Source organism: Chanos chanos, chromosome 10, assembly GCF_902362185.1.
Source record: "Chanos chanos chromosome 10, fChaCha1.1, whole genome shotgun sequence".
Taxonomy (NCBI): domain Eukaryota; kingdom Metazoa; phylum Chordata; class Actinopteri; order Gonorynchiformes; family Chanidae; genus Chanos; species Chanos chanos.
This window is the reverse complement of record NC_044504.1, coordinates 25613455-25624788: the sequence shown is the minus strand read 5'-3', so window position 1 is coordinate 25624788 and position 11334 is coordinate 25613455. Positions and strand designations below refer to the sequence as shown.

Sequence of the window (11334 nt, the reverse complement as noted above, 5' to 3'; positions counted from 1 at the left end):
TGGTGATATCTGATATCTTGCGGATGCGTCCCAATGAGTCATACTTTTATAATTACGAGCCAAATATATTTTTGTGTCGAACATGATGGCATATTTTCTATTGTTTTTTTTTTAAATACGGTTTCGATGTAGAGCGTTTTTGACACCCAACAACTTTAAAGAGAATACTTAAGATTGATGGAATAAACACGAATGACCTACTTGTGGGGCATTATGACAATAAACAGCTGTGGAATGTCGCGCTTACAAGGAAGCGCGACATTCTATTTATTTATTTATTTTAATTGAATCTGTAGCCAAGCCGACATAGCCTAAATGTATGCAGGGTTTCCATTTGATTGGTTGGCGTAGCTCATACTACCGATTCCTAATTTCCTCGAGACATTACATTCAGGCGTTATTGTGTCCTTGAGCCATTACTCTCTGTTAAAAAAAAGTAAGTTCAGAAAGGTTCACCTATTTTTTTAATAACACAGATTTCGGCCTCTGTTGTTCTCGGCACGATGGTGTAAAGGTGAAATACTGTTCTGCTAACCTTTCCTTTAAAGACCAACACCACGATATATATCTCTTGCCCTCCTTGCCAACTTCCTCCTCCCCTCAAAAAACAGAGTGCGCTGTCATGAAAAATGTCAAGAAAACACTGCTTTTTAAAACTCCACAAGTAAATCGTTGCCCTTTTAATCCGAAGAAAGCATTCTCCAGCGTTACGTTGTGCTGTATGGTTTTTCGTCTTAAAAGTAATTTTCTCCTGTTTTCATCTCTGTCCTAACTCCAGCTGGCACAGTTAATACCCTCTAAGAACCGTACGATCACACCCGACTGAACTATCAGCGCGCTATTCGAGTAAATTGATCTATTAGACATGGAACAAATGTACACTCTGTTGCAATGACATCCAGCTTTAAGCATTAATGGTGCAAATTCATACGTATTCAACCACAGAATACATGTCAGGCGTAACAAAACAGTTAATATATCTACTCAGTTACTTTTGTGAATAGGTAACTTATTCTTGTCATGCAGACTTATTCAGACAGACTTTTTTTTCAAGCAAATCTCAAATACATCTTGTAAGAAATTATCACTGCTCGTATGGTGCACATATTACACAACTCTAGTTGCACAATCCGAGTTTCTGTAATCTCTCTCGCATGGATACGCAGACGAGTTGACATCTGGCGCACCACCACATCTAGTCCTCACTCGCTGGCATTATCTACTGTGCAACTAGGCATGTCATAGTGAGGGTAGCGCACCGTAAGTGAGACAAACTAGATCTAAAACTGCCACCTCTAGTGATCTGGTATTAGTTTTTTGTCATTGTCTGCAGAGCAATCAAGATTTATTGCAAAAGGAAGGTGAACTGGAAAGAGAGTCCCTTTCTAGTCTATCTGTTCTCGCAATTCTCCACTTTCCACACGTTCCGAAACCATGAACCAAACCGCTGGGGTAACAAACCAATGCCGGAGACGCTCGTCCACAGACATAAAGGTAGGTGTAAATGCCGTTACTTTTCAGCTCTGTCTAATAGCACAACAAATGGTGACAATGAAAAGGCCTGTACAAATGGTGAAAGTGAATATGTAAGGGTTTTATAGCTTTGACTCTTTTCGCTACGTTGGATATGTGGACGAGAAATAAACGTGTTATCGTAAGGACAGAAAAGTTATGCTTTGTGCTTGCGACGCCGAAGTTAAGTTCGTGTTTTTTCCCTGGAAACGACACACTTTGGTCGTTATGCTGGTTGTTTTTTTTTCTGACATAAAGCTCCAAGTGTATAAACACTTTCTTTCCCAAACATATTTTTACAACCAGCTGAACTGGGACCATTATAACAATAACCAGTCACAAATATCTGACTCAATGCTGAGAGCCTAAATTAACACGACGGTAGTTTTAACATCGGTTATCATTCTGAAGTGCGTTGGATTGGCATATGATGCGCTGGAGCGAAGAGCTAACCTGGAGAGGCATGCGTGATTCTTTTCCCAATGGAGAGTCAGAGAGCCCTGTCAGAGGAGCTAGGTATATGATTAATGAGTCCTTAAAAGGGACGAGTACGGCACAAACCTGCTGTATGATATGCTGGATTATATTTAACAGTTATCTCGTCCATAAGCAGAATTCTGTGACACAAGAAACCAAGAACAAGTAAAAATATTGACAGAAACATGTATAAACATGACATACATGATTATCATTACACCTCCACAAACACACACACACACACATGCACACACACACGCGCATATAAAAAAAATCTTAAAAATCTCAAATCTCTATGATCGCAGACAGTGGGCAGTGAATTTGCGAACTTGACCTCTGCATTTAACCCATCCTTACACATAGATAGACAGATAGAGAGAGAGAGAGAGAGAGAGAGAGAGAGAGAGAAGTTATTTGTTAATTTAGACAATATAAATAATTAGTACTGTTATGGAGACAGCTTTACCACTTAGTATAATACCATAAAGGACAAAACACCACAAACCCATTGTGATTGTTGTTTAGGAAGCAGAGACACACGTGAGCTTTACAGTGTGTGCGCTCCTCTGGTAAACTGCAATAGAACATGTTTACAGGGCTTTTGTGTACTAGATGTTTAATGTGTGTGTGTGTATGTTTTAGCTCTGAAATTATTTCCAGAACTCCTAAAATCCCCAAGCCCACTACTAAGCACACATCAACACATCTACAGGGTCTCAGCAGAGAGGGTCATGTGTGGGTATATAGCCTGTTAAAACAATGTAATAGAACTCTTTGGGGTGTCTGAAGCCATACCCTGTGGTTGACGGTGCATAACACTGTTCAGGGAGGTGAGCGTAGCACAGATGAGAAGGGCAAGGTCAAGGCTGCAGGTAAACAACTTCCAAACCTGGTAGTAATTGGTCTGAGACAGGTCTGTAAGTGGTCCGAGGTGTGTTTATTAGGTTATTCTGTGTTTGTTTGAGACATTAATTTTGACCAGTGAATCTGGGTGATGTTTTGGTTTGCTTCCAATGCTCTGAATTGAACATTTGTCTCTTCAGAAAAACTGTGGTTCTCTAAGAAAAGGAAAGTTTTTTCCTGGTCTCCCTCAACATTGAAACTAGCAGCTAAGTTTGCTCTCTCCCTCTGGATGAAAGCTTCAGTCAGAGGCTTTCAGAAAAAATAGTTTTGCCACTCAAAGATGATGGGCCTTAAGTCCATTTGTTTCAAATGCCCCAGATGTTTGTGACACACATCCACCTGAAAGCTCTGGAGACCTGTGTGAAGTCAATCCCTGACAGGAATGAATGAGGAGAAAAGTAATCTAACCAAACTAGCCCAGAGTGGCACAGAATACTCCTGCCAGTCGTATTCTGTTCACAGCTACCAGTGTATCTGGTTCACAGTCATTACACAGTCATACCTATCTACCTCCAAAGGACTTATCTCCCAAATTTCCCCATTACTTTTGACTTCAGTGTCAGTGACTGAGATGATGTGTGGGATGTTTGTCTTCTTGTATCTCACCTACAGAATTTTACACCAGAATCTTCTATGTTTATCAGTGCTCACATACACCAGGTTCACATAAATGCAGTGAATGATTTGAGTCTGACAATTACCTCAGTGCTCAAAGATCTCTGACTCTGACCTTGAGTGGAGTGTTCTTAATGTCAGGGGGTACATACTGGGTGAAAATGTGAAAGGTTGTATCTTCATTGTAATATGAAAGTCTGCTTGGTATTTGTAATAAGACGACTGCCATAATGCACTGTGATTATGTTTTGTTTGCCACTGGCTGGATGGAGAGTTCTGTTTTGGTATAAGTCCTTCTTTCAGTTAACCAGAGACCTTGTGCCAATATTGTCTAATGGGAAAACTGCTAAAGGACATTTCTGTTTGCCTCAAGCTCTCTGACTAACTAAACCCTGCTTTGTGGAACAACCCCAGCTTTGGCATTATGGTGGATCAACCTTTTAGTCAAACATGGATAGCCCAATGGCTAAATGGGGCATGGATAAAACGGAATTCTAAAATGAGTTGGTTCCCAATAAGATATCAAGAAGTTCTATATCAGATACTGACTATGCCATTTTTATCACTTACCGACTGCACCAGAACCACAGCCAGGACCTTCTGCAACAGCATTAAATTTATCATACTGTGGAGACAGGCAAGTTTCCCTTAGTACAAAACAATAATGCATATTCTGAGATGTCATTGTTTTGTCACTATTTTGAGAAGAGGCAACAAGCAATGATAATAAGAGGATTATATTTTAACCAGGAACATGTTAATGCTCTATTAATTAAAAATTATTTCTCAGTTAGATAGATAACATAAAGCCAAAAGTCAAAACTCCTTGGTCTGAAAAGAGGTAGGAACATTCTTATGATATAGTCATGGCTTAATGGTGTCCACCCGAGTATCCATCTTTTTAGTATAGGCCTCTGTTTTACCACTGTATAGGAAATGCTACAGTTGTGCTTTGTTAAATAATGTGATGCATCGCCTAAGAAATCAATTATTTTAGAAGTGCCCGTTAACACAGCTCTGGCTGCAGTTTAAAGTTACTCCCTGTCATCGTTTATGTCACTGAATCGTTATTTACCACTAAAATGTCGGCACAAAATGTCCCCCCAAACATGTGTGATGTGCCATTCGTGTTGTTTTTATTGCTAACCATGTGAGCACGGACTCAAAATAGTAAAACGATGGTGCATCAAGGCGTGATAATAAAGTTATAACTTTCAGGCTTGCTGTAATTACAGACTTCACTTCAACAGCAGCTCTCAGCTGTGCTAATTTCAAAAAGCTAGCAGAAGGAATTTCCACTAGCTGTTTTTGGGTCCCAGGTGCACTTTTATTGAGCCATGAGCGAGTGGAGCAGATGAAACATTCGTTTATCAAAGCATAGTATATTCCCTCTCACATAAGACAACCCTGAAATTATAAAGAGATTTACAGAACATTATGTTACAACTGCATGAAGGCTAATGTATTCATATAATTATAAATTCATTTAAATCACTGCATTCATTTATCAGCCAAAAGATGGTTCTGAACTCAGTTGCTGAGTTTTCATAAAAAGACTGACTTCATTCCAGCTTTGTTTGGTGGTTATCTCCCAGATCTGATGATGACCAAAACCTGTAGATGGACTGATAGGAAAGACAGTTTTCTCAATAACACTAATGTCACATTTCTCAGCCTTTGTATTCTAAGCTAAACTTAGATGAAGAGAGGTGTCTGAAGAGTCAGAGACCCATTTGAAGTTGTTTATGTAGATATATATGTGGCTTGAACTGAGAAAAATTAATGAAAAGTTGGCACGTCAGTTCAGTTTGACTCAAGTATGCACACCATATCCTTGTACGCACACCCTATCCTTGTATGAGAACTCTGAACTAATCAACAAAGGTTCAGTTTCTCAGTAGTCGTCCAGTTAAAATTAGAGAATAAGAATATTGGACTGATTCTGCGGTGACAGGAACAAATTTAAATTCTAATACACATGAGGTTGCAAATCTCTTGTTCTAGAACAATATAATACTTAATATAATATATAGTATGATGTATAATTTGTTTTGAAATATGAAGAAACGTGCCACAGTCACACGCTTGTTTCTTGTGCGTGGCTGTTGTGTCTTTGTTCCTGGTTAGTCTGATAATTTCCTATGCTATTTCTGTAGCTACAGATAGACAGCAGTCTCATAAAGAGGGGAATTTAAGTCATTATTATCATTTCAAAAGTGAAGAAATGTAACAGGATATTGAGCTCTTTTGAAAATGAGTCACGGGATGAAAGATGACAAGTGTGGCTGTCATGTTGAGAAATGAACAGAGCACCCCAGCTGCATTAAAATAGAACAAAGGTCAGACTTCACAATCTTAAATGGCTGGAGCGGATTCAGAGATGTGTCTGAGGAGGAAAAAGAAAAACCAAAACACTTTTTTCAACCTGCTAGGAAGATGACTGGTGAGGTAAAATCTTCTCATTTATTGAGAGACTCTCTCGTGAGTAACTTAAAGTCAAGACCAAGAATAACTTTAAACAAAACCCAAATTTAATATGTCAGGAATTCTCCAAACCATGAACTTTGAACTTAAAATGGATTGCTGCCTCTGTTGTCTGCAAAAAGGTTACTAAAGATTCTAAAAATTGTAGATGGAACAATCATTCCGATTAATGATTTAATAACTCAAAATAATGTGGTGGAAAAAAAAAATACTTCCCCTGTTTTGTTTTGTTTTCTTTTTTGAAAATAGGTGATATGGTGATATATACATATATATGATTCTGATTCTGGTGATAACCCTTTTGCAGAGCATGTAAGTAGTGATAATTTCTGACTCAGTCCTCATTTGGCTCCTGAAATACCTTTTGATTTCCCGAATAGCAGCTTTGTCTTAAGTAAATCATGAGTGTCCTGACACAGATATCGTCTAGACAGATTATTTACAGAAAATTAGAGCAATAGTTGGTTGAAAAATACAAGAAAAAAACTGTCTTTAATTTATAACTGGGCTGAGATATATCTTTATGGCACAAAATTCTACAGTCACACAAAACACTTCTTTATTTTGCTCCTCTCACATTTTCATCATTCAACCAGACACAAATGTGCTTTCAACACTATTGTAGGCACAACTGTTACCAACAATTTCATGACAAATCCAACAGAAAAAGGGGTCTCTATAGATTCCACCATCTGATGAACTGCTACTGGGGCACATCTGGGCTAGGTTTTGAGTACCTGAATAGTTACCATGGCAACACTAGTGCATAGTGTACAATAGAGACAGGTAACTCTGTATAGTAGCACAAAGCAAACCAGCACTACTAAGCAAATCAACTAAACAAGACATAAGGACATCATTACAAGGGGAGGAAAAAATGCAGAGAAAAAAAACGAGCATGGCCTACTTTCTCAAGTGTATTTTTAGTCCTGGGCTCATCCATTGGGATTTCATATAAAATGCCTTTACCACTAAAAGGATGCCTGGAAGAGAGAGAGAAAGGGGGGTGGGGGGGGGGGAGGAGGTTTCCCTCAGTTAGTTTGAGCTTATCCCTCTTTCTGGCTGAGGTATTCTGTATGAAAAAGACAAGTGTACGAATATATTTTCTCTTACTTTTTTTTTTTTTAAATTTCCTCTCTCTGCTTGGGGGTATTCAGTCAGGGTTTCGTTACTAAAACTCTAAATGTGTGGGGAGCTCTGATATTATACAGCTAAAGTCATATTACTTTGGAAACTCAAGTTTATAGCAACAGTGACCTTAATTAGCTGTGAACCTTTGGTTCATTACACTGTTTTATGAACTCTGAGCTTATCTTGCTGTATTTCACTAACTCTGAACCTAGGCTACCTTTAGCCTAACTTTGGCTCAAGCTTAAGATATAGTGACTCACTATGAAAAGAATTATTCACAGTTCTAAAGTATTCACAGTGTATGTCTTTCACCAGGCTAATCTGAATAAGATATAATAAGTAACTTTGAACTTAAGCTGCAGCTAACTCAAAACTGTAGTAACTTGCTATAAATAGTAAATCCTATTTTGTTGTCTGTTTTCCGATCCGTATCAGATTCAAACTTTCATCTTTTTTGGTTTGTGAAAGGTTTCCAACACATTAAATAAACAAACAAACAAATTGACTAACAAAAAAAACAAATCTGCACCTTATGCAGACAATAAGCAGAATTTTCTCTGCCTTTGTCAAAATAAACTTAACTGTGCAAAAAAAAAAAAAAACTGTTCTGTAAACTATAATCCTCTTTACTTGTTTTTGCATTCACTCACAGCTTTAACTCACAGAAACTTTTTTCAGTTCAGTATGTGAGATAAGAGTACATTAGCTTCACGGGTCTGATGTAATCCTCTCGTCAGATGGATGCCGTGTAACCAAGCTGTCAGCTGCCACCATGAGTGATGCCAGTCTGTTCAGAGTTGGCCTCTAAGTAACACCGTGGTGTATATAAACTTTTGGAAAACAACACTGGGTATGGCTGCATATGAATACAGGAGGGAATGACACGTTCTCAAAACTCAGTGCTTGGAACTGGTGATAATTAATGTTCTAGAGGTCAATGATATGTTCTGACATTGATTTTATTGCTGGTGTCTGCATGATCCTTCCCTGTCTGTTTGTCTTTGGTTGGATGTGTATGTGTATGTGTACATACAGAACCCAGAACTCTTCAGAACCCACCTGTCCCCCACTGCCTACCCTCCCTTTCTATATCCAAAAAAAAAAAAAAAAAAATCCTACGGACCTTGTTCCTATATCGCAAGTCTTGTTTTTATCGTTTACTGTCACAGAATTCCAGGAGCGTAATACGGAGGGTAATTAATGTACAGCCTTATTGTGATCTCTGTTTATGGGGCAATGGGATCTGATTGATGCACTTATTCTAAGTCGCTTTGGTTAAAAGCGTCTGCTAAATACCAAATTGTAAATTGTACATAAATGTGTATGTGCGTGTGTTTGTGTGTGTGTGTGTGTTTTTGTGTGCATTTTTAGTGACAACCTTGTACCTCCTGGATTTCAGACATGGAGATCAATATGAATTCTGCAGTTTGGTGCCTGCCACAATAATCAATCAACTCTTTGCATGATATTTACTATTGAAAATATATCATATTATTGAGGATAAAAGCAGTGAATTATTAATCTTGGCTGTATCTCTTGTTTCTACACCGTCCAGCTCAAACCAAAATAAAGGACCTGTGTAAATACATTGTTAACAGAGCTCGGCAGCATATGACAAAACTCAGAGTAGTACACTTCAGCTTGGAGGGTACAGAAGTGGATGAACTGCTTTTCAAGGTTGACTCTTACATTAGGACAAATAAACTCTCTCTCTCTCTCTCTCTCTCTCTCTCTCTCACTCTCTCTCTGAATATCACGCAAACCACCAAACACATCTCCTTAGCTTTGCATGCTAACCTTGATCGTACAATCACCACCCTATCAATCAAACACACTCTTCTAATAAATATTCATAAAGAACTCACCATTACACACACCAAGCTCATAAATATGCATGAGCAGCTTACCTTCCTCACTCCTGCCTCTTTGATTCAGGGAGCCACAGCAGGAGGCAGCAGCAGTAATCTGTGATCACATGATCTGAAGCAGCTCTATTGGCTCAAATCGACTTTCATTCAGAAAGTGGAGTATGTCCTTGTGTTTTTCTGGCTTATAACCAATATTGAGCTCAGTGATCTGCATTCATTATTTAAGCTTCATGTTATATCAATATGTTATATTGCTCAGTTAGTAAATTGCCAGATGAAACTGAGTAGCTGTGCAATATCATTATATATTGATTTTTACTCTTATTTTATTGTTTTTCTATATATGGGGTGCTACAGAATACTTGATCATCTCTCATATAGACATCCATCATTCTGTTTGTGTGGAATGGAATTCGAGGATGTCAGACACACTCAGCTCTTATGGAAAAAAATGGTATTAGAATTGAGCACCTCAACATGTATCTACTAACTTCTAGGAGTGTGGACTCCCTAACAGTTCTGCAACCCATGAGAAATTACTTTCAGTCTTTGCAAAGGCACTGTGAATAGTTTTAACTAAAACAACAGGCACAGTAAATGATGTCCAATATAAAGAAGCCTTTCTGTATATCTTAAACCATTTTTTTTAATCTCCCCCTACATTAATCCTTGGTTTTCTGTTTCTAATGAGTGCACAGTATGCTTTTGATAGAAACTTGTTTAAGAGAATAAATCAGGCTTTGATATAAAGGCACTGAGTATGGAAGAATGAGGTTGGGAGAGATGTAGAGAGCAGTGAGTAAGTGGATAGACTGGTGGCTATTTTAGGCAAACAGAAGACATTTTTAAGGCTAGATGGAGCTTGAAGGACTGTTAAAATACTACATGAGAGAAACAGAAACATTTTTCTTTCTTTTTTTTTTGTTTTTTTTTTTAGAACAAAAAGTGCCAATTTTTCAGGTCGATTGTGTAACCTAAAGGTTAAGGTCAGGATAGAGTTGGGTTTCTAATATTGAGTTAAAACTGAATGAAAATCCACACTCTAATATAAAGACAAGAAGGTGTGTGTTTGCATACAGACTGTGTTATGTAAGTCCAGCTGGTGGGAAAGACCGCATTAAACCAGTCTTCTTGACAGATGATCCTGATCGGTCAGCACAGTAATCTGGTTTACATAGCTTTAGTTCAGATTATGTGGTCTGAACCGGTGTGAAAACATCATTCTCCACTGCTAGACGAGGTCAGATCACCTCTCTCTGTCATTAACAGAGAATTCATGAAGAAGAAGAGGAGCCATCTGAGCACTTCATTTAATGTTTAATGATGCTAAATAACCAGACCAGATACAAGAGGACTCTTAAAGAGACAGTCTGATAAAACATCTTTATAGCACTTCAAGTACAAAGTCTTAAAGCTGAAGTTAGTTCAGCTGAAGAGGATGTCTCAAATGCACTGATTGTAAAAAGAAAAAAAATGTTCAGTCAGAGAACTGAAAATATATTTTATGCTGTCAGAAAGAGATGCTATAAAATAGTTGAAATGAAATATGTTGGACAGACAATGCTGAAGACAGATATTATATTTTGTTATGATTCATACTTGAATTATATGTCTGGTCTTTGTTCTTTGAGAAGAACGTAGGCAACAGAGTCCTTTAACTAGGGCATTTTGCTATGGACAGTATGTTTATGCGTGTTTGTTTGTGTGTTTGTGCATGCATGCATGCATGTGTGTGTCTGTGTGTGTGTGCATGTGTGTGTGTGTGTGCAAGTGCGTGTGTGTGTGTTTCTGTGTGTGTTTCTGTGTGTGTGTGTGTGTGTGTGCGTGTGCGCGCACGGAGTATGGCCTTAACAGAGACTGTATGCTCAACACCACTCTCTCTCACTCTATGAAGGGTTTTAACCACCTCTATATGACACTGACAGCATTAAATCAGTTTTTACACATGTTACCTCTATTACACATTCATTCAAATACATACATGACAAAAATAAAGAGGGATTTTTTTAAAGTATAAAATGGAAAAATGTGCTCCACAGTACACTTTTCTAGATATTTAGTGGGATCTGTCACGTCATATGTGCTGAATTCTAATCACCGTCCTCCAACCTAGTATGTCATGGGTTGTGCCTGAGATTGACTGTGTTTCTGAATGTATGTTTGTCTATGAGATTGTCTATGTCTGTTATCTATGTGTCTGTAACTGTCCGTGAACCATTTGTGAGATGGGCTGAATAGGAATGTGTTTGAGAATACTCCCACATAGTGGTGGAAGAAGTGAGGTGCAACTGCAGAAGCACAATTTGGCAAGAGTTCTTCATTTCATGGCAAATTACATCTTTCA

General features: G+C 38.2%; 1 protein-coding gene across 1 annotated transcript in view; it reads left to right on the top strand.

Annotated features, from left to right (window-relative positions):
* Positions 1-1434: 1434 nt before the first annotated feature.
* The window catches only part of LOC115822300 (inactive dipeptidyl peptidase 10), a 50173-nt gene continuing 40273 nt past the window's right edge, over positions 1435-11334 (top strand). The window contains exon 1 of the mRNA XM_030786065.1: positions 1435-1494. Coding sequence (XP_030641925.1) covers positions 1435-1494 — 60 coding nt within the window. The remainder of the gene's footprint in view (positions 1495-11334) is intronic.